Source organism: Typopeltis vanoorti, chromosome 10 (assembly GCF_054136105.1).
Source record: "Typopeltis vanoorti isolate ZY-2024b chromosome 10, IOZ_Tvanoo_1.0, whole genome shotgun sequence".
Taxonomy (NCBI): domain Eukaryota; kingdom Metazoa; phylum Arthropoda; class Arachnida; order Uropygi; family Thelyphonidae; genus Typopeltis; species Typopeltis vanoorti.
The window spans coordinates 18,836,836-18,861,569 of record NC_143558.1 but is presented as its reverse complement, the minus strand read 5'-3'; the positions used below and the strand labels follow the sequence as shown (position 1 = coordinate 18,861,569).

General features: G+C 34.0%; 1 protein-coding gene across 4 annotated transcripts in view; it reads right to left on the bottom strand.

Annotated features, from left to right (window-relative positions):
- The window catches only part of LOC150102203 (tRNA (32-2'-O)-methyltransferase regulator THADA-like), a 424,395-nt gene that overhangs the window by 254,258 nt on the left and 145,403 nt on the right, over positions 1-24,734 (bottom strand). For all 4 annotated transcript variants that reach the window (XR_016548929.1, XM_090399010.1, XM_090399012.1 and 1 more), the window contains 3 exons: positions 22,703-22,876; positions 18,674-18,810; positions 6,680-6,814 (listed from right to left, as the gene is read on the bottom strand). Coding sequence is in view for 3 of the 4 variants with exons in the window: in XM_090399010.1 (XP_090255136.1) it covers positions 6,680-6,814; positions 18,674-18,810; positions 22,703-22,876 (446 nt within the window). In the remaining variant the exon portion in view is untranslated. The remainder of the gene's footprint in view (positions 1-6,679; positions 6,815-18,673; positions 18,811-22,702; positions 22,877-24,734) is intronic.

Sequence of the window (24,734 nt, the reverse complement as noted above, 5' to 3'; positions counted from 1 at the left end):
TAGATATGGTATGAAGGTCAGCAATAAAAAGACAAAGTCAATGAAAATAAGCAGAATAATTGAAAATGTCAACTGTGTTATGAATGGAGAACCTGTGGAACAAGTAAAACATTTCAGCTACTTAGGCATGATTTTTAGTGAAGATGGTAAATTAAATATAGAAATAGACAACAGAATCAGCAAAGCTGGTATGGTGGGAAGTCAATTGAATAAATTCATATGGAATAAGAGAGAAATTAGTCGGAACACTAAATTAGATGTATACAAGAGAGTGTTCAAACCAGTTTTAACTTATGGATCTGAGAGCTGGGTCAGAAGTAAAACACTTGACCAAAGACTAGAGACCGCAGATATGAGAGTCCTGAGAAAGATTAGAGGTGTGAACAGATGGTATCAATGGCAATATCATATTAAAAATGAGGATATTAGGAAAGAACTTGACATTGTCAGCATCCAGGAATGCATTAGCACAGCTAATCTCAGGTGGTATGGTCACTTAAATAGAATGGGAGAGGAAAGATTAGCAAAACAAGTGTTCTCTGCCAGGTTGGCAGGAAAACGACCCAGAGGAAGACCAAGATATAGGTGGATTGATACGGTACAAAGTGCCTTAGACGATAGAAATATAAGATCTGATAATGTTGGAGTCTTGATAAGTAACAGACTGATTTGGAGGAAAATTGTAGATAGGAAGTTAGTAATGATGTAATTTTTTCATGTAATACTATCATATCCTGTACACCCCTTGAGGGTACATGGCAGGAATTTGATGATGATGGATATCAAGGAATGGTAACTTTTTGTGATTTCCAGTTCAAGAGTGAATTTTAAATTGGGATGCAAGCTATTCAGATAGTCTTTGAAATGAATTAAGTCATCCTTTGTTCCTGTCGAAATAACAAAAATATCATCAATGTAACATAACCAAGTTTTTGGTTTCTTGTAATGGTTTTCAATGAAATTTCTTTCAAATTCATTTCTGTAAAGAGGTTGGCTAAGGTTAGAGAGGGAAAACCCATGGGAAGTTCTTTTTGTTGTCAATTTGTCCTGGAATGTGAAAAATGTATTGTCCAATACAGTGTTTGAAGAAATTCTCAAACGCATGGAAAGACTTATGTGTTCACAGTATGTGTTATTTATTTTCACGGTATTGACACAGGATGATAAGAAAATAATATTTATTAGCTTATTTGCTGATATTTCACTAGTATTATATCCAGCAACTTCAGAAAACAAAAACAGTTTGTCATAGTATGTCATAGTGACCAAGATGATAGGTCTATGGAATGAACCTTATGAAAACAGGTTGAAGATTTGTGGGTTGCAGAAATTGGTTGATGGGCAGAATATGATTGAGACATTCAAATTACTGAAGGATTTCTATAAGATTAATTCAGAAGATATTTTTGAGAATAGGACTGGTGGTGGGAGGACTAGGGGCCATACATGGAAGCTGGGCAAGAGTGTGGTTAGCAAGGGTGTTAGAGCGGTGAATGAGGTGGAATAAGCTGCCAGAGTCTGTTGTGGGTGCCACGACTGTGAATGAGTTCAAGGTGAGGTATGATAGATACTATGTGAATGTCGAAAATTTGTTCTTGACATGATGTTAGGGCGTCCCTCGATGAGTCTATCGATTCCTTGGAGTTGCCTGTAATAATAATAATAATAATAATAATAATAATAGTATGTGAAACAACAACAATTTGGTATAAAAGTGGGATTAGTTTAAAAAAATTGTAACAGACAACATAAGGAAGTTAAGTCCTAATTAGGTGCCATCTATGTTGGAAAAAAAGAGAAAACAAATATTAATTAGATATTAAAATGACTGTTGCCCATATTTTTGGTAAATTTATACAGTCATACTTGTTGAGATTTGGAGTATGTTTTAAAGTTTCTGTTGATTCTAAAAACAATCTCTCTGACTTATGACTTCTGTGTTTTCTTCCAATTGATCCTGCGTGAACTGGTATCCAAGGCATGGTCTGCTAGACTTGACTTGCCATAATGATAGTGCCAGAAGTATTTTTTATGCTCACCAAGACAGATGTCAAAAGTTTGTCCTGTCTGTCCACAGTAAGCCCAGTCACAAGAACAGAGCACTTCATAAACTCCTGGATGTAATAAAAAAAAAAGTTTGTCCTTAGGTGACTGGATGAGATTTGGCAATTTGACATAAGGTTTAAATATGGTGCATAGCTGATATTTATTGAGCATTTTAAATATATTTTCAGATGTGCCTTGAATGTATGGGATTGTAACAGTTTTTCTGCAGTCTTGTGTGATAGGAAATGGAGGGGATTTCAGGGGAGTATTTAGTATTTTTTTTTCTTTTTCTATCCTATGGAGATTATAGTGAAGGTGTGACATAAGTGAGTGTGAGTGAGTGCAGCAGTAAGAGCATTGCCAAATGCTCTTACTGCTAAACAATGTAAAAAACACTGTGAATTAGTGTGTTTAGGATGTCATACTGTTGAGCTGGATGATGATGATGTGACTGTTTGTGCAAATATCTCCCTGTATGTGTGGATTTTCTATAAACAGAAAAAGATAAGGAATCATCGGGAATCTGTGTGGTTAGTGTATCCAGGAAGGGCAGACAGTCATTAGCTTCCTGTTCCATTGTGAAGTCGATTTTAGGGTGTTGGCTATTTAAATGCCCTAAAAATGTATCCAATGTGTGTGGACCATGTGGTCAAATAGCAAAAATCATCAACATAGCATAGCCAAACCACTGAGTTTGAGAGTGGCTGTATTCATAGCTAGCTTTTCCAAGTGTTCGATGTAGAAATTGGCTAAAGGGAGGGAACTCATTGCTGTCCCATCTAGTTGTTTGTATATCTTCCCTTTCCATGTAAAATAATTTGGATGTACTGTAAATTTAAATAGTTCAAATATATTAAAGGGAAAATGTGACTTTACTAAATCAAGGGTTACAATTAACAGTACATTTGTAAATAGTGAAGTGATACCAAAATTACAAATATTTATAAAAAATTAAATTAAAAATTAAAAATATTTACAAATGTACTGTTAATTGAAACCACTACTGTTCAACTAATTTCTTAATGACATTTACATGGATTTGATGGAGGGGGGGGGGGAATTCAGTTGTTCAGATGAATCATAATAAGTGATGTTGATCTCTTCAAGAAGATGTACGTAGTTTTTTCAGCCTGAAAAAAAATTAGCATGGGTTGATGTTTTAATCCTAACAGATGCATCTATTGCACTATGGAGCACGGAGTGCTACATCATTGGTGTAACTGTTCAGAGGATACTAAGTATCATGAAGAATTACACAGAACTGTTCCTATGATGAGATGCACATTGAAATAACTGGAACAGATCATACACACAAACTATTTTGCAAATTTGGTCAGGAGGTGTCCAATGTGATAAGCAAACTCTATCAGGGACCTGAGATGAGTTACGAGTAATATTAGGACTGAAATGTTGGCTATTGGGGGAGGGAGAGGCTAAGAAAATGTAAATTGCAGAATTTAGTGGATAAGGAGAAGGAGGTGGAAAGAGAGAGTGGTGAAAATGGAAATGAAGAATGGATTTTTCATATGGAGAGTAGTAGGCAAATGAAATGAACTGCTGAAGTAAGAGAGAGAGAGAGAGAGAGAGTGTGTGTGTGTGTGTGTGTGTGTGTGAATGCAACTAGGAGTATGAATGATTTATGCTAGATATGTTGCTGGTTCACTGAGACTTCCAATGAGTCTGTTGATTCCATGAAGATTTATTATTATTAACAATATTAATTCTTGATGATGTCATTAATATAGATAATGATGAAACACTCAGTTCCAGGTAATTAAAGTTTACTGTTATTTGTAGATTCCAAATGCCTTGCATGTCAGTTAACTAATACCTCAGTACTCAATCAAAAGATTTTTATCTCTAAAGTAATTATCAATGACCATGATAAAGTTCAAACCCTGCCTAAATCCATTATTACCTAGATGATTTTATTTATATCTTATTACCATTGGCTGAGTTATGACACTGAAGGACATTGGAAGTGAAAAGGAAGTGAGAGATCATTTATGAAAAAGTGAATTGTCATTTAGACAGCAACATTCTGACAGTCATTATACTGGGAGCAACTAATCAACTGAGATACAGTTACAAAATTTTATTCAAGAGATAACTATAACTATTATTGATACTTATGGCTATTTTGCCTATTTTCATAAGAAGTACCCCTTGTATTACATCATTGGCTTTTTTATTCCAGTTAAATTAAAATATTGATGATGATATGTATTTTAAAAACATAAAGGGAAGTAATATAAAAGGAATAATTTTGACAAACCTTCATAGAATCCTCAACACAACACAACATCAGAAATATATTGATAAAAAGTATATATATATATATATATATATATATAACTAAACTTTAAACCATTAAAATGAACTATAAACCATTTAGGACTATTATTTGAATAAATACATCAGAACTTTTTTCAAAAATAGGGATCAAAATAGAGCTAAATATATATGGAGGCTAAAAATGTGAAAATTAAAATATGTGGATTAAAACCCGAAAAATACATACTGATTTCATAATGGTCTCGTATCGAGGCTGAACTACAAAATTTAATAAAAAAAGGAAGATGAAAAATAAAGATAAAATAGATAAAAATTATAGGGTACACACCATTTTGACTAAGTGTTGTCTTCACAGCTCATACGCAAATTGGAGTCTATGTCATGTTGGCTTTATATTTGCATCGGATTTTCTGTGTTGCTTTCTATTGGTAGAAATCTTGGTCCAATTTGCATTTTGTGGAGCTTCTAATTCTCTGAGATTACATAGGGTAGTAGACGTTAATGGAGTTTTTGTTGGATTTAATGGCTATAGTTCCTGATATCCTTAGCACTGTTTCCTTATTCTGTATGTCTAATATGATGGCTTTTTTCTATTTGTGGGGTATGCTTCTTTCAAGCAGATGGATTGCAATTTCTGTTTTCCAGGTATTTGACATTTTGTTCTTATTTTGGTTTTTACTCTTCTTATTTCTTAGAAGTTCTGGAATTGGTATATTGCAATCATGGAAGTGTTCCAGTAGTCTTGCCCATAATGATCTAATTGTGGAACCTGTATAGGTGACATCACAGTCGTGTTGGCAAAGAAATTTGTATTCCATGTTGTGGTATTCTAACATTTCCTTATATGAGTGAGATTTGATAAGTTTAGAAAAGTTGCCAATTTGTGACTAGCAGTAAACACTAATTTATAGTGTTTACTACTAGTCTACTAGTTGATGAATAATGAACTATAATGATCTTGATGAATAATGAATTACAACTACTTAAATATAAAGAGCCAATAGGCTTCAATTCGGCGATATAAACATTATTTAAATTAAGGGAAGTTTTGACAACTTGTATAGCAGAGTATATAAGTTCTTTTTGGTATACCCTTTGGTATTATTAATTTGGTCTAGCTACTCACTGATGAAGACTCAATAAAGGCTGAAACTGGTCAGAGTAGTGACCTCCCCACCATAATGTAATAACAGCATACATTTCCTAGGAAATGTGTTTTACATTATGGAAAATACCAAGAATAACGATCAGAACTTTACCACGTTTGCTGCGAGTTGCCCGAGTTTGTACTATGTACTAAGACTACTTGCATTAGCTCACGCTAGTAATCACCGCTACTTTTATAGTTTATTATACTATATTCAGCATGAAACTCTCTAATTCCAATCTTTGAGTTTCTTATTCGGTTTTAAAACAATGTGGGATTTAATGTCCCCTTAATTTAAATAATGAATTACAAAGCTATATATTTTATAGTTCGTTATTGATAGTTCATTTTAATGGTTTAAAGTTCAGTTATATATATATATATATATATATATATATATATATATTTATATATATTATTATTATTATTACGCGACACTCCAGGGAGTTCACAGACTCATTGAGGGAGGGCACCTACTCCACAACTCTCCGTCTCCACCACTCAATCCACCAACTACAATGAACCGCAACTACCATCATCATCATCTACACCAACACCATCTACTGCCCATCACCACTACTAGTATTTTCACAGACAATCACAAACATCCATGCCCACGGTGGGATTCAAACCCGCAGCCTTTTGGCTGGAGAGAAGATATGCTAACCACTTCCCAACAATTCTGGTGAGTATATATAATATATGGCGATATACTGTTCAGTCAAGAAAGGGTTAAAAGCTAGGTTTTTCTCTCAGAGAGCAGTGAGTGAACAGTTTGCCTTTAGGGGTAGTGAGTGCATCTAGTTTGAATTGATTTAAGGAATGACAGCTAGTTTAGGTGATTTATAGCCTCCATCAATGAATCCTTGACTCCCTGGAGGTCTCAGATAATAATTTCTGATGCTGTTCCATAAGAAAGTTAATCTTGAGTACTCTATAAAGGTATGTCAAAAATTATTCTTTTATATTTTTTCCTTTATGTTTTTAAAATACAAATCATCAATGTTTTAATTTAAATGGAGTAAAAAAGCTAATGATATAATACAAAGGGATACTCCCTATGAAAATATGCAAAATAGCCATAAGGATCAATATCAGTTTTAGAAGGGTGACATGGAAATTTTCCAGAAATAATATTTATAGCTATAATTATTCAATGAATTCTTAATAAACCTGACTTCGTTACTTTACCCTGTGACGACATTTGATCAAGACTCTTGCCATAATGTCTCCAATTTCTTGAAGCTTTTGGCATCTCAGTAGTGGTAATGTTGTGCTGTTAGAGAGAATAGTTACAACTAAGTCACTAAGAAGAAGGCAGCTTTCCTAAAGGAAGAGAACATGCTAATCAATAAATGTGTTATTCTTGATTTTATACCAATATTTTTATATAATCTTTTAATATTAGCATGCATTACTCAATCACTTATACTACAAGCTAATTTAAAATAGTAACTACTCTCTAATTTAATTCCAAAAATTTATTTCTTTGCAAAAGAATATTGTAATAAAAGCAAACAATTTTAGAAATGCATTCTTCCAATACTATTTAGATATTATTTACATCAGAACTTGAAAAAAAAATTTTCAAAATTAAATGGATGTATTATCAAAATAAGCAAAAAAGAATAACATACAAAGGACAAGTTGTGCCACCTAAATATCTGATATACTCTTTGGGGTTGGGGTGGTGGTGGGGGGCACTAGAAACTAGTACAAAACATTTTACTTAAAATGCAAAATGATATATATTAAAAAGAGCTGTTCACAACATAAACTACATAAAAGTTCATGACCCATTATGCAAACATTAGTTTCGTACTATAACTTTCTCAACTTCTTCCAGTAATTACTAGAATAACTGAGGTATATATTTGAGCAGTGGTGGCCCATACATGAGCACTGCGACACTGCAGCACCCCCAAGGAAAAAATGAAAAATTTAAATTTTGTTTGTGTTTATAAATAATAACAATGCTTACAACATTATATAAATGCAATACAACATGTTAAAGGTTACAGCTTATGTTTCGACAGTGATTGAATAGTTAATAATTGGAATTGTTCGATTAATGCTTTAGATTACGAAACAAATACACTGTGATCTAACACAGCGTCGATATTATCACATTCAACCAACTGCAGCCAGTCTCGCCAATATTAGTTTGCGCTTGTGATTCATCATCATCAAATTCCTGCCATGTACCCTCAAGGGGTGTACAGGATATGATAGTACTACATGAAAAAAATTACATCATTATTAATTTCCTATCTACAATTTTCCTCCAAATCAGTCTGTTACTTGTCAAGACTCCAACATTATCAGATCTTAAATTTCTATCGTCTAAAGCACTTTGTACTGTATCAATCCACCTATATCTTGGTCTTCCTCTGGGTCGTTTTGCTGCCAACCTGGCAGAGAACACTTGTTTCGCTAATCTTTCCTCGTCCATTCTGTTTAAGTGACCATACCACCTGAGATTAGCTCTGCTAACACATTCCTGGATGCTGACAATGTCAAGTTCTTTCCTAATATCCTCATTTTTAATATGATATTGCCACTGATGCCATCTGTTCACGCCTATAATCTTTCTCAGGACTCTCATATCTGTGGTCTCTAGTCTTTGGTCAAGTGTTTTACTTCTGACCCAGCTCTCAGATCCATAAGTTAAAACTGGTTTGAACACTGTCTTGTATCAGCTAATTTAGTGTTCTGACTAATTTCTCTCTTATTCCATATGAATTTATTCAATTGACTTCCCACCATACCAGCTTTGCTGATTCTGTTGTCTATTTCTATATTTAATTTACCATCTTCACTAAAACTCATGCCTAAGTAGCTGAAATGTTTTACTTGTTCCACAGGCTCTCCATTCACAACACAGTTGACATTTTCAATGATTCTGCCTATTTTCATTGTCTATGTCTTTTTATTGCTGACCTTCATACCATATCTATTACAACAGCTATTCAATTTAGTCAGAGAATCTTGCAGACTTGCAGCAGATTTATTTAGAAGTATAACATCGTCTGCATAAAGCAAAGAGCTGACATTAACATCTCCAATTTTGATATCATGTTTAATACCACTTTCCTTCATAATGTGATCCATATAGATAATGAATAACAGCGGGGATAACGTACATCCTTGTCTCACACCAGATTTAACATTAAACCATCTTCCTGTACTTCATTCAATTCTAACTGCTGACTTACAACTCAAATAAAGACTAAGTATTGCTTGATATAATGCCCCAATGACACCATATAATTGCAGCATATTGAATAGCTTCTCTCATGGCACCTTGTCATATGCCTTTTCCAAATCGACAAAACTTAAATACAGATCTTTGTTATATTCCCATGCTTTCTTCACTATTTGTCGTAGAGTGAAGATCTGATCCTGACAGCCTCTATTTGGCCTGAATCCAGCTTGTTCTTCACCAAGCTTTTCTTCCACAATTCTTCTCAACCATTTCTCAAGTATACTTGCATAGATCTTGCCAGGAATACTCAGTAGGGAAATACCTCTGTAATTCTCACATTCAGTTTTATTTCCCTTTTTATATATGGGTACTATGAGAGCTCTACTCCAATCATCGGGAATTCGTCCCTCTGTCCATGCTTTCTGAACTATGCAGTGCACACCCCGTAATACTCTTATACCACCATATTTCAGCATTTCTGGTCGAATATCATCTACTCCTGCTGCCTTTCCACATTTCAAGCCTTTGATGGCTTTTTCTACTTCAAGTATGGATATGTATTCCTGACTGCATGCCTGGTCAGTGTTTTTTACCACTGTACTGTCATCACTGCTTGTTTCATTTAGCAGTTTTTCAAAGTAATTACTTCATACTTCAAGGATATCTTTTTCTACAGTTTTCATGTCACCTTTATCATCTCTAATTCCTTTTACAGCACTCTTTCCTCCATTCTTAAGCTTCTTCAACAACTTCCAGAATATTTTGCCACCTTCTTGATATTTATTTTCTATATTCTTGCCAAAGTCCTCCCATGACTTTTGTTTAGCTAGTTTTAAACAGTGTTTAGCATTCTTGCATTTGTCTCTGTATTCTCTAAGAGCACAAGCTGACTTATTTGACAGGAACTTTTGATATGCTTTCTTCTTTTCCTTCACTGCCTCTTTAACTTCCTGTGTCCACCAGGGAGTTCTGATTTTTTTATCCTTACAGACAACCTCACCACATGCCTCTCTGACAGAATCAATCAATGTTTTCTTCAGAGTTTGCCACTGAATCTTCAAGGTTTGATTCCTGTTCTCAAACTCTTTCATTTTTTCTTCAATAATCTTTCTGTATTTTAGTCTACAGTTCACATCTGAGAGCTGCTCAACTTTTATTCGCTTTAAAACTTTCTTACATGTTATTCTTTTCAATATGAAATTCAATTTTATCCTGCTCAAGACTAAATAGTGATCACTTCCAATTTCAAATCCTCTGTACACTCCGGTGTCCTGCACCAGGGAGAAAACATCACTATCAACAATAACATAGTCAATGAGACTTTTCTTATTCCTAGCCTCTTCTCTCCATGTGAATTTGTGCACATTTTTATGTTGGAACATGGTGTTAGTAATAACCAGTCCATGTCCTGAGCAGAAATCCAACAGATATTTGCCATTATTATTAGCTCTCTTTTCTCCAAATTTTCCCAAAATATTTTTGTATGTCTCACAATCATTTTCTACTCTGCTATTTAGATCCCCAACAAGGACCAACTTTTCATTTTTCATTGTGTCAGTTGCTTTTTCTAAAGCCTCAAAAAATTCCTCCACTTCTACCTTAGTAGAACCTTCTGTGGACCATAGGCACAAATAAGTCTCATTGTCCAGTTCCCCATTCTCATATTTGCCCACATTACTCTACTTGAGACTGACTGCCATTCAAGAATATTAGCCTCGTATTTTGTGTTGAATACTATGGCTACTCCTTCTTTTCCTTGATTGTCATTGCCTGAATATAACATTTTGTATTTATTGCTCAGAAAGATCTCACCAGTTTTGGTCTTTTTTGTTTCAGTCATCCCTATTATGTCGATCTGGTACTTATCTAATTCCTCAGTTAGCTCCATTTCTTTGCCTTTCAGGCTTCTTACGTTGATATTACCAATCTTTAACTCTGGTGATGTTGAGTTGGGGTTTGTTTTCAGATTTGTTCCAGTAGCTGACTTTTTGCTGTTGCCCTGGTTACCTGGCGAAAACAACGGGGACCTTGTTTAACTGGGTGACGCCCCAGCCGGCATGAAATTTTGTCATGTTGTACCATCCTTTTTTTATTTTGGTTTAACCAATAAGAATACAGTTTGGTCGGCTAAATCCCAAATTGCCAGCCCATCCTCGTTCGTTTAGTATCCAAGTAGATACCCAACAGGTTGCACCACGAGAAGGTGAGGATTGGACATTAGGTCAGAAGCCCTGGTCGGTTCTCTGCATTCCTTTAAAGGCTATGTGGAGGTCTCCTCTCAGTTATACAGCTTTTACCCTTAAGCACCCCTGCGCTTTTGATTGCACGTTACAATTCATTCCGACACTGCTCGTTTGAGCAGTGTATCATATGCCTGCGTGCGTTATTTCTGTGAAATATGAAACTTTTCTTATTGGGGCATGTTCATGGTGAGGGCGAACTATTTTTTGCAAATCTTATTTTATTTTGTTAAAATAAATATAGATACAAGGCTGAATTATGATGATTGTCACCATTGAAAATGTGAAAAGAATTATATTTTTTCAATTATCATTACACGAAACAAATGCACTGCGATCTAACGCAGTGTCAGAATTATCACGTTTGGCCAAATGCAGCCATCTCGCTGATATTCGTTTGAGCTTGTGATTGCACGTTACAAGTCATTTCCGACACTGCTCGTTTGGGCAGTGTATCGTATGCTTGCGCGTTATTTTTATGAGATACAAAACTTTTATTAGTGATGTTTGTTCATGGTGAGGGTGAAATATTTTTAATAAAGCAATTTTTTAATATGTAAATTTATTTATTAATAAATTGGTTACTGATTAGGATAAAAATAATTTTATTTATTTTTTTTTATTTTGTATATGCAGTATCCCTACTTAAAATTTTCACCGGCCACCACTGTGTTTGAGTATTACATAATCCAACAAACAACTTCCTGTGTCATAAAAAATAAATCAAGCCCTGACTCCTAATAATATTTCCATGTAAGGGATAGCTTCCTTAAACAGCAACATAAATATTCTTTCAAACATAGCATAGTAACTAAGTATCAGTCCATAGTGTGGTCTGCAAAGGAGACATGCATAGTGTATTGGGAAGGAGACAGATTACAAGAAAGGGGCAAACTCCAGAGTTACATAAAGAAGGGAGAAATGAACCTCAGGAGAGGAACCATGAATCCCACGTGAATAAAGTGAAGAGATCATTAAATGAGGAGTTAATCAGTGAAAAGAAATCAAAAGTAGTTAAGGTTAAATCAGAGGTAAATTACTGCAAGGTTAGAAGAGGAAGGAGGAAAAAAAAAACAGAGAAGTTAGGTACATCAGTCGTGAGTTAATGGATAATGCATACGTTATAAAAGGGACGAAATAAAAGGAAAAACCGGATATGAGAAGAGGAACACTTCGCAAGAAAATTTTTTATTAAAAGGAAGGACCGTTACACCCTGATAACTTAAGAATGTGAAAATTTCAGTTATCATGATGTGACAAGAGAAGAAATAAAAATCCTGTATAGATAACTAAGTAAGCAAGCTTGTTCCTAAGCAGATATCGTTAAGAGCCTTTAACGAATACAAAAAATAAAAAGAAAGAAAAACATGCTTGCATTCAAGTGAAAAATATAGCTGAAATTGTTTGTTGAACTAAATAAAAAAAAAAAAAAGAAGGGAATTTTATTACAGTTGTGATATGATAAAATAAGGTTAAGTAAAGCAAAGAAGATTAGTCATAGGATTTTGTATGTGAGAGGCTAGTTTTTACACTTGAAATAAGAGATTAAAGATTCGAGTTAATTCTTAGAAAATTTTGGAAAGGGGATTAATTTAGTATAGATGACATGGAGGTTAGCTTAAATAAAAACTAAAGCTCAAGGTCATAGTTCCCGAATTGAGACTTCATTACATGCGAGTCGTGTGCACACAGACCGCATGATGTTTTGGCAGAAAAATGCCACTCTAATTGGTCAGTGAAATCGACTCCAGTAAGGGGGGGGGGAAAGAAATTGAAGAAGGTGCCGATAGGGGTCATTGTATAAAAGGGTTAGGAACCCCCCAAAGAAGGCTTTTTTTTCCCTCAGAGTTTTCTTCACGAGTGTTCGTATAGGTCTCGTGGTTTTCCTGAGTGATGGGTTAGGAGTTTTCTCTGTCCTACACAATAAGGAAACAAAGTGTGCGGGATTTCGATTCCGTGTTCCTACTGTAAGAAATGAGGGATGCCGCCATTTAGTTAAAAAGAAAGAAGATAATGTCAGTGCGTTTCATTGTCCAGTGATCGTAATGAGAGAAAGAAAATTCTATAAAGAAGTCAGTGCCCACGTGGTGAATTTCACAGCCATAGAATAGATGATCGTATGTATGTCCTTGATTGAAGAATGTAATGTAAAGATTGTGAAAGCCCATCTTAGTGCCAAAAGAACTTAGGAGTGATAAATTATAGAAGAGTTCATCCTAGGAAGGTAAAATATCGGAAAAGGGTATAGACCAGTGTAGAAGACCCAAGTCAAACTGTACTGTAAAAACTCGTGTCAATTCAAATCATATGTAACTGTAATCATTGCTCAATTACTGAACAGTTGAAGGGATTAATGAGAATTATACTAGGACTTTAGTACATGTCAGACTAGAATGAGAATGAGCTTAAGTAAAGGGGGATAAAAATCTCTTATTGTTATTCAGCCAGTATGCGAAACTCGAAGATCTATAACTATGATCTAAACGTTTCATGCCGACGAACTGTCGGCGGATCCAAGCGTAAGTGACCACTTGGTAGTGCCACACCAAGGCAACTCGATGCAAAGGTAGAGCAAGCTCCCTCACTATCCTTGATATTTTCTCATAATGTAAAAACACACAGCTCCTAGGAGATGTAGTACTGCTTTACATTATGAGGAGAGGTCACCACCCAGACCGGTTTCAACCTTTTTTGAGGTCTCATCAGTGAGCAGCTAGACCTAGATAATATCAAAGTTTAAGTGAAAAGAACTTGCATACCTTCGCTATACGAATGCCAGAAAGGTGTGCCACTATATTATATTATAACATATTATAACTAAGATGAAAAGCCAAATGGCTATTTTTTCTGGCGAGGTTGATAAATAAAGGGGGATAAAAATCCCTTATTGTTATTCAGCCAGTAGCGAAACTCTAAGATCGATAACTACAATCTAAACGTTTCATGCCGACGAACTGTTGGCACTACCAAGTGGTCATTTACGCTTGGATCCGCCGACAGTTCCCCCTTTACTTATCAACCTCACCAGAAAAAATAGCCGTTTGGCTTTTCATCTGAGAATGAGCTTGCTACTATACATTAATAAGTACTCATGTGCCTAGAGATTTATGCATGTACATGTATTTAGTCATTCAACTGAGTTAAGGAATCCTGAACAGAGACACTCGAATTATTTAGGAATATAAATGCTCAAGTCAACAGGACAAAACTAATTTTGAATAATAGGAATGAACTCACTTTTGAATCCAACATCATAAGCAATACCTTTTTCAGCCAATGACTACAACCTCCTTCCCCAATGAATCAAGAAAATATTGTACATCGTTTTTTATAACCAATTTTTCATCACACCATCATCCTGTATTTCCTTCAATTCTAAGTTCTGACTTACGAATTAATTATAGACTATATATCGCTCCATATAATGTTTCATTTGCACAACATAACTGTTGCACTTTGATATGTTTTTTATAACCAATTTTTCATCACACCATCATCCTGTATTTCCTTCAATTCTAAGTTCTGACTTACGACTTAATTATAGACTATATATTGCTCCATATAATGTTTCATTTGCACAACATAACTGTTGCACTTTGAAAGGCTTTTCTCTGGCCATCTCGTTGTTTGCATTTTCCAGATCTACAAAGTTTAAGTACAGATCCTTGTTATGTTCCATGATTTTTTACTATTTGTTGTAAAGTGAAAATCTGATATTGACAGCATCTATTTGCCTGTAACCCAGCTACTTCTTCTCCAAGTTTTTCTTCCATAATTTTTATCGATCTCTTTTCAAATATGCATAAATCTTACATGGAACACTCAGCAGAGAAATTTCTCTGTAATTCTCACATTCAGCTTTATTTGTTTTTTATAGATGAGCACCATGAGAGCTCTAATTAAAATCTACTAACATCTAGAGAATTAAATCTGAAAACAAGACTAAGAATCTCCAAATGCTACATATGGTCTACATTATTATATGGAGTAGAGACATGGACACTCTCCAATCTGAGTGTGAAAAAACTGGAGGCCTTTGAAATGTGGATGCTGTGAAGAATTATGAGAATATCATGGAAAGAAAAAAAGACAAATGAAGAGGTACTACAGATGGCAGGCATCAACAGGAGCCTGATGAAAGACATTAAAAAGAGAAAAGTCAGATATTTTGGACATATTCTGAGACATAATCGCCTACAAAGGACACCTCGAAGGAACTGTTGAGGGAAAGAGAAAGAGAGGAAGACAAAGACTGGAGTCTTTCTCCTGGAGGGAGAAGACACCTGACAGGACTATGAGAGTTCTACTCCATTCATTTGGAATTTGACCTTCTGACTAGGCCTTCTAAATTATGCAATATAGCCACTGCAGAACTTTTTTACCACCATATTTGAGCTTATCTGATTGACTACCATTTATTCCAGCTGTCTTTCCACACTTCTTTTTCCACTGATATCTTTTTCTACCTTAAGTCTTCGTATTTACTACTGCATGCATTTGAACAGTTTCTATCTTCTGTAACTGCTTGTTTTGTTTAATAGTCTTTCTAAGTAATTACTCCAGATATATAGAATATCCTTAACTTCAATTTTCATATCATCTTATCATCTTTTCATTCCTATTATAGTACTCTTTCTTCCATTTCTAAGTTTTTTTAATAGCTTCCAGAACATTTTGCCACATTTCTGATGTTTATTTCCTACATTCTTACTGAAGTCTTTCCATACATATCTTTTATACATATCTATCGTCTTATATTTTTCTTCTTTTAAGGCATCTGCCAACTTATTTGCTAGGAAGAGCATTTGTTATTTTTTCTTCTTTTCCAGGAACTGCTTCTTTAACTTACTGTCTGCACCATGGTATTCTTATTTTTCTGTTCTTGCATATAACTTCATTACATGCTTCCCTAACTGAATCAGTCAATGTTCTTTTCATAGTTTGCTATTACTGACATTTCAAGGCTTGGTTCTTCTTTTCAAATTTTTTTCTTGAATAATATTTGTATAGTTGAGTTTACAGTTTACTCGTAAAAGGTGCTCAACTACAATTCATTTTTATCCTACTTTAAACCAAGTGATGATCACTTCCTTTTTCAAATCCTTTGTATACTATTGTATCCCCATAAAGATATGGGGATATATTACTACAATATGACTTTCAACAATAATATTATTATTGTTGACAGTCATATCCAGGAACAAATAATATCTGTGTGTGGATAGTGTTTGTGATAGATATGCAAATTCACATTATAAATTACTTAACTTTTTAAAATAAGTGATGTGGTGTTATTAACTGTCTGAACAATGTGATTTCTCAGCATGTTTGAAGATGAAAATTACGACATACTTGTCTGATGTGGGGGAGACTAGCTCAAGAATTTCAGTAGCAAAAGTCATTCATTCATGCTTATATTTTCAATTTACCTTTCCTCTCTTGGAGTGCTTAAGGGTCAAAGCTGTATAACTGAGAGGAGACCTCCACATAGCCTTTAAAGGAATGCAGAGAACCAACCAGGGCTTCTGAACTAACGTCCAATCCTCACCTTCTCGTGGTGCACCCTGTTGGGTATCTACTTGGATAGTGAACGAATGAGGATGGGCTGGCAATTTGGGATTTAGCAGACCAAATTCTATTCTTATTGGTTAAACCAAAATAAAAAATGATGGTACAACATGACAAAATTTCATGCCGGCTGGGGCACGCCCAGTTAAACGAGGCCCCCTGCTGTTTTCACCAGGGAACCAGGGCGAACAATGAAAAGTCAGCTACTGGAACAAATCTGAAAACACACCCCAACTCAACATCATCAGAGTTAAAGATCGGTATTATCAACATAAGAATCCTGAATGGCAAAGAAATGGAGCTAGCTGAGGAATTAGATAAGTACCAGATTGACATAATAGGGGTGACTGAAACAAAAAAGACAAAAACTGGTGAGATCTTTCTGATCAATAAATACAAAATGTTATATTCAGGCAATGACAATCAAGGCAAAGAAGGAGTAGCCATAGTATACAACACAAAATACGAGGCTAATCTTCTTGAATGGCAGTCAGTCTCAAGTAGAGTAATGTGGGCAAATATGAGAATGGGGAACTGGACAATGAGAATATTTCTTCCTATAATTCCCGATGATTGGAGTAGAGCTCTCATAGTACCCATATATAAAAAGGGAAATAAAACGGAATGTGAGAATTACAGAGGTATTTCCCTACTGAGTGTTCCTGGCAAAATCTATGCAAGTATACTTGAGAAACGGTTGAGAAGAATTGTGGAAGAAAAGCTTGGTGAAGAAAAAGCTGGATTCAGCCCAAGTAGAGGCTGTCAGGATCAGATCTTCACTTTACAACAAACAGTTGAAAAAGCATGGGAATATAACAAAGATTTGTATTTAAGTTTTGTCGATTTGGAAAAGGCATATGACAAGGTGCCATGAGAGAAGCTATTCAATACGCTACAGTTATATGGTGTCAATGGGGCATTATATCAAGCAATACTTAGTCTTTATTTGGGTTGTAAGTTGGCAGTTAGAATTGAATGAAGTACAGGAAGATGGTTTAGTGTTAAGTCTAGTGTGAGACAAGGATGTACATTATCCACTCTGTTATTCATTATCTATATGGATCACATTATGAAGGAAAGTTTTATTAAACATGATATCAAAATTGGAGATGTTAATGTCAGCTCTTTGTTTTATGTGGATGATATTCTTCTAAATAAATCCGCTACAAGTCTGCAAGATTCTCTGACTAAATTGAATAACTGTTGTAATAGATATGGTAAAAGTCAGCAATAAAAAGACAAAGACAATGAAAATAGGCAGAATCACTGAAAATGTCAACTGTGTTGTGAATGGAGAACCTGTGGAACAAGTAAAACATTTCAGCTACTTAGGCATGAGTTTTAGTGAAGATGGTAAATTAAATATAGAAATAGACAACAGAATCAGCAAAGCTGGTATGGTGGGAAGTCAACTGAATAAATTCATATGGAATAAGAGAGAAATTAGTCGGAACACTAAATTAGCTGTATACAAGACAGTGTTCAAACCAGTTTTAACTTATCGACTTGAGAGCTGGGTCAGAAGTAAAACACTTGACCGAAGACTAGAGACCACAGATATGAGAGTCCTGAGAAAGATTAGAGGTGTGAACAGATGGCATCAATGGCAATATCATATTAAAAACGAGGATATTAGGAAAGAACTTGACATTGTCAGCATCCAGGAATGCATTAGCAGAGCTAATCTCAGGTGGTATGGTCACTTACACAGAATGGGCGAGGAAAGATTAGCGAAACAAGTGTTCTCTGCCAGGTTGGCAGCAAAACGACCCAGAGGAAGACCAAGATATAGGTGGATTGATATGGTACAAAGTGCCTTAGACGACAGAAATATAAGATCTGATAATGTTGGAGTCTTGAGAAGTAACAGACTGATTTGGAATAAAATTGTAGATAGGAAGTTAGTAATGATGTAATTTTTTCCATGTAGTACTGTCATATCCTGTATATCCCTTGAGGGTACATGGCAGGAATTTGATGATGACCTTTCCTCTCTATCACATTTCTTAACCGCTCTTTCTTTCTCCCAGCTGGAGCTGAGGTACAGCTCTTTTGATTATTAATTTTTTTTAAATTAGATAAACATATCTGTTCCCTCAAAAAAGGATGCCAATCCCTGCCCTACTCTGTCAGTAAATATTTATGCAAAACAAACAAAATAACTTAGCTTACTTTAATGCACAACCAGCAGCAAGAAAGAAGTAGTTGAAACTCTGATGATAAAACATAAGGATCTTGATCATCTAGATGTTTTCCTGACAAATGGATAATTTCTTCAATAGCTTGTCCCATTTCTTTAAATGATGGGGCTAAACATTAATTTTAAAAATATATTCATTACTGAATTAACACACAATTTATGCAAATTATAGAAAATGAAGACAATATACAGGGTCTCATAAGTCATGAAGGGGTTTAAAATGTGAATAACTTTTTTTGATGATTAATTTTTTCATTTTATTTTTTTTTCAAGTATTCTAAGGAACATTTAGTAAATTAATTATGTAAAAGTTCACAACCCAACAACGAATCAAAATTGTGCAATTTTATATTTTTATGAAGATCTGCAATTAATTGGCCATCACGTTCAGATCTGATCACTCTCAACTACTTTCTATGGGATTACCTGAAGGAACAATCCCCCAGACATTACAACAGCTGAAGGAGAACATTTGTGCAGAAATTAGGGCACTGCAGCCAGAAATATTAACAGCTGTCATGGAACATGCTGCAGAAAGGGCCCATCTTTGTGAAGCCAAAAATGGAAGCTATTTACATGATGTGGTTTTTTATAACTAATAAAAAAATCTCCAGGCTCTGTGTTTCACATTATAACAAAAAATATAAAGGGTTTTAAATGTTTAAACTCCTTCATGACTTATAGGTCACCTTGTAGTATTTCACAAGAAAAACAAAATCTGATTTTAAGAATACAAATAATTTAGATGGCATCAATTTTTGAAAATAAGTTACTTTGACAAGATTCCAATTTCTATATTGGATTTATAAAAATTCTGAAACATGCATAATATCTAGACTTCATAATAGAGGTATTTTTGAGTACTTAACTTCATATGAATCTTGAACATTTATGAAAGTATGGATCTTTGAATTAAAAATAAAATTTATATAGTTTTCAAGGACTAAAAATATGAATATATAGACACATATTTATCTACATATTCTTATTTTTTGAACTACTTGAAAAAAAATCTTCAAGGATTTACAATTCACGGTGAAAATAAGTTCTCGAAAACATCCTTCACCAAATATTATGCAGTTCATTTGTGTTTTGCAAGTAGGCTGGGTCAGACAAATCGTGATGACTGAGCAATGTAAATCTGCTTTCTTCTGTCTGGTGCTTGATGACAAACTCCAAAACAAAATTCCAATGGGTTCAGGTACTAAGATCTGGATGGTCTGAGGACCAGTGACTGCTCTACTAACCAAGAAACTGATCACTGAGATGTATCATGTGCAGAGCAAAAATGTAGAGAAGCTTCATCATTTTGGAAGTATATGAAATGCATGTACCCAAAGTCACATTATCTAATTATATTTTATTTTGCAATTTGTTTTGCAAAAGTAATAGATAAATGTCATCTGTAAGATGACCTTCGAAAATAAATGGACCAATAAATTGGTCACAGATGGTACAGCATCACATATTGATACTGAAATCATGTTGAAAATTGCCTTCCACAGTGGCACTAGAATTAATTTTCGACCATAGATGTGAACTGTAAGTGTTGACAGGGTCACATGTAAATGACTGTCTCTTTATAAAATTCCAGCCATTGAGCATAATCCTCAGTTTTGAAATGTTAAACATCCTGTATATACCACAAACAGAGTTCTCCAAGTACCACTCTACAACATATTTCTGTTAGCAAAACACCAAGATGCATAGAAATCATTCACAAGCACACTTATATGAGAACTCTCTACTGTACACAATTTCTCATTCAACCATCTTGTTAGATTGCAAAGGGAGATATTAGGAAACTCTCTCAAAATTTTTGGAAAACTCAGATAAACTTACTCAACTTGGAATTATTTAATGTAGAAAATATTGATAATATCAGCTACAGCACTGTATCCACAAACAAAATTTGTAAACAAACACCAAATAATCATATTTGTCATCAGAAAATGTGACAGACATTCTAAATTCAGAATACAAATCAGCCATGCTAAGAGACAGAACAATAAACAAATGGCTAGTCATTACAGAAAGTAAGTACCAGTTTATTGCAAGGTTGCAAATATGATACATGGATGTACTTCATTGTATTGGGATTATGGGTGGAATTTTTGATAAAAACACTACCATAAATACCAATTATAAATTGTTTGAATTCTACTTGATTTATCCTCTTCACTTAACATATGAAATTTGACAGTGCTTTCTTTAAATACTCCTTAACCACTTCCCCTTATAATACTAATATCCATCCTTTGCAGCTTCTCAACCATGTCACTGCTCCAAGCTGCTTTGTGAGATTTTCATAATCATCAGTTTTAGTTTTGTATTTTCACATATATCACTTCTTAACTGAACATTTCACAGCCTAAACACAGCATTCCATTCTACAAGCATCCTGGGGTATATATTCGTTGTTCTAGCAGAAAAGAATACATGGGTCAAACTGAGAGAAGTTTCAAAATTCATCAAAAAAAGAACACATAGGCAATGTTGAAAATCAGAGTGAAGCAAGAACTAGATTCATAACATATCCTCGCATAATATCAATAATAGACTATCAAGCTTCCTCCAGGCCTTACTTAGAACAGAATACTTTCATTAGATTGTTCAAAGAGTCTTCCAAATCATTCATTCACATGGCACACTAACTAAAGATTTATACTTCATGACATCTGGAAGTCATTAATTAGTGTATGTAACATTCACAATCTCTCCTATGCCATCAACTATATACAGAATTTACACAGAAATGTATAGGCTGCACATGATGTGTCTAAAGATACACATGATTAAAACTGTCAATCCAGTATTTTTCAATTTACAGAAATAATGGCTGTTGGAAACATCTGGGTTTTTTGTATCTTCATATCTTTCTGAAGATGCTATCAGCCATAAAAATATCCAAACATGTCAGAGTAACATTCTGTTTTAATGAATAAAAAGTCAACAAGTCAAACCTGGTTAATCATTTATAGTTAATGTGACTTATAAAGCATTTATATTAAACTCTCTCTTTAGAGAGAGAATCATCATTAGAATGCATGCTCACTATAAACAAACTTTGCCATATAGAAGCAATGCTATTTAAAAAAAAAAATCTCTAAGCAAAACTTATTCTATAGCAAACTTTATTTTTTTTGTTTCCTACAAGTCAGTATGTGTATAACTCAGATCAATCCATCATTTAAGTAGAAAGATGGTTAAAGATTAGTGATGTTGCAGATGTTTCTATTGTTTAGCTGCAGAATAACACATTGCCATATCAAATTTCAAAAAGGATGCATATAATGGGTTGCTAGGGAACTGAAATCAGAACAAAAATGCAATGCACAGGATAAGCATTGGAAAATCTCTGTCAGTGCAAGTCAAGAGAGAGCGAGAAACATTGAAAAGTATTATATCTGATATCTGTATGCATCAACGATGCAAGAATCCTAGTTCACTCTGAAGAAAGAAGTGTACGGCTGCACTATCAGCAGAGAAAATTAGTGCTGTATTTTGTAACCATTATAAGATTAGTCTTGTGCATTTTCAGAAAACGGAGAGATAATTAATGCTGCACATTACTATTTACTATACATTCTGAAAGAACTTAAGCTTAATTTGCAGAAAATGATCCATGCCATCTATAATGGAGTTCTACTATTGCATGAGACCAGGAGATAGGAAAGTCTTATTCATCTATCCTACAGTCCTAGGTAACTTCCATTTGTTTGATCAACTTAACATACATTAGTTATAGATGTATTTTTGATGATGCGGAGTACAAAAATGATGTATTTTACTGAGTATAACCATTGTTATTTTATACAGTGGCAAAATTTGATAAAATGATGTATTTTTAGATCATTTTTCTACTTGCTTAATATTTTTTCCTATAAAGATAAAGACTTAGACTCATCAATTGTAAAAATGAAATTTCGACATCCTGTCTCTTTCTAAAATTAATTGAAAGTAATTAAATTTAAGTCATTAAATGAATTTAAATGATTTACCAGCAATGTTCCCTGCTTTAGCTGCTAAAACAGAAAGCATATATTTCACAACATTAATGCAGAAGTCACAAATTTCATGCAGACAATCAGACATAGCAACAGGATTTTTACAAGACAAATAGAAAATGGATTCTGGATAAGAAGTAAGACAACAATGAAGAGCAAGGATGTTACCTGTAAAAGAGAGAAAAAAAATTCTTTACTTTATATAATAGACAATTTTAAACATATTATTTGGAGGTACAAAAATAAAACTGATATTTGTCAAAAAAAAATTATATATATATATATATATATATATATATATATATATTGTATATAGTTCAACATGCTTTAAAACAGGGGTCACCGAACTTCTTTGACCGTCGACTCCTTCAAGAGTTTCTTGACTTTTTATCGACCCCCTCTATTTTACTATTAAGTAATTATAATAGGACAAGCAGAAAAAAGACACTTATGTGAGTTTTTAGATTGTTTATTTTATAGATACAGCATTTCTTGTATGTGTAATATAGTATATATTATTATATTGGCTTAATGTCAAAGGGATACGTTTTTCTTTTCGACGTCCTTCTTAACATTACATATTTGATAAGAGAGATAAATAATATATAAAATATAAAATTTAATTTAGATAACAAAATAACAATAATACAATCTTCCTATAGGTATATATAGGATGTACAAAACTACCAGCCCTGCTCAACTCTTCAACACAGAGAAGTTTAGTTCGTGAATGAATAACAATTGAATTACAATATGTATGTTCATAAATTTTAGAACATTAATGCTCACTTGTATGTTGATGCGCAAAAATGAGAACTGGGATCGAATACGTGTAAGTATAAGTAAATAAGCAACCACACACACATGTTGCAATCTCTCTCCCGGCACGCCACCGAGCGGGAACCACCGACATCTGTTTATTGGTAAATCCGTCATTTTGGCCTACATGATTGGCCTCCGTAACTATTTTCATGACCTTGCTCCATCCTACAGGTTTTATTCATGTCACTGTTCCCACGATTCACTCTTAATTGCGTTGTCGTTCAGGATGGAGGTAATCCAAGTTAACCGAATTAAATATTACCCGTACAATGATGTCTTATATTTTTCTATCGACCCCTAACAATGTTATATCGACCCCTGGGAGTCAATATCGACCACTTTGGCGACCACTGCTTTAAAGTGTCATATAAAGTCATTTAAATAATTTATTAAAAAAAAAAAATCTATGTACACAAATACATAATTTTTTTAAGCGTGCCATTTTTTGTGGATGGTACACAGTATTTTCGGATGACCCATAGTACGTTAACAATGTGAGTGGACTAAGGATTATGTAACATGGAAACTCTGCCCCAGATACCAAACTGATCTTTTCCAAGCTACTTCAGGCCTATGATAAGTAAGGAGATTGTCTCACATCTACAGATATTCATAAATATTCACAAACATTTATAAACATTCATAAACAGATATTAATAAAAATTATTACCTACAGCCACTACAGAGTTTACACTGAAGAGTGGATGCATTATCCACTCAGCCAACCTAACTGGCAAAATACATAGAATATAAAGTTGTTTGAAAACATAACTACAAAGAAGCAAGAAAGCATGACCATACAAGGCAATTTTTGTTCATAAACAGTGTCCTCAATATAAACAACTAGAAGTAAATCAATAATTAATTTAATGATTACTAATATCTTCCTGGAATTCTAACCAAAATCTTCTGATAGTAAAAATTGCAACTGCGGTAAAACATACAGCACTCAATTGTATTGCTTTAGAAACAATTCAAATTATAACTGAAAAGGAATTAATGTCTTTTCACTATTTATTTATTAATTATTTATCATATGGCATGTACACATAGTTAAAAGACAATAAGATAAAATACATATGAATATAGATAAGATACGCATATATGATAATATAAATAAAAAGTAAAACATCTACATTCAGGCAGATACAAACATGAAATTTATGACAAGCATCAAACAGAAGATTAATCATATTTTAACATT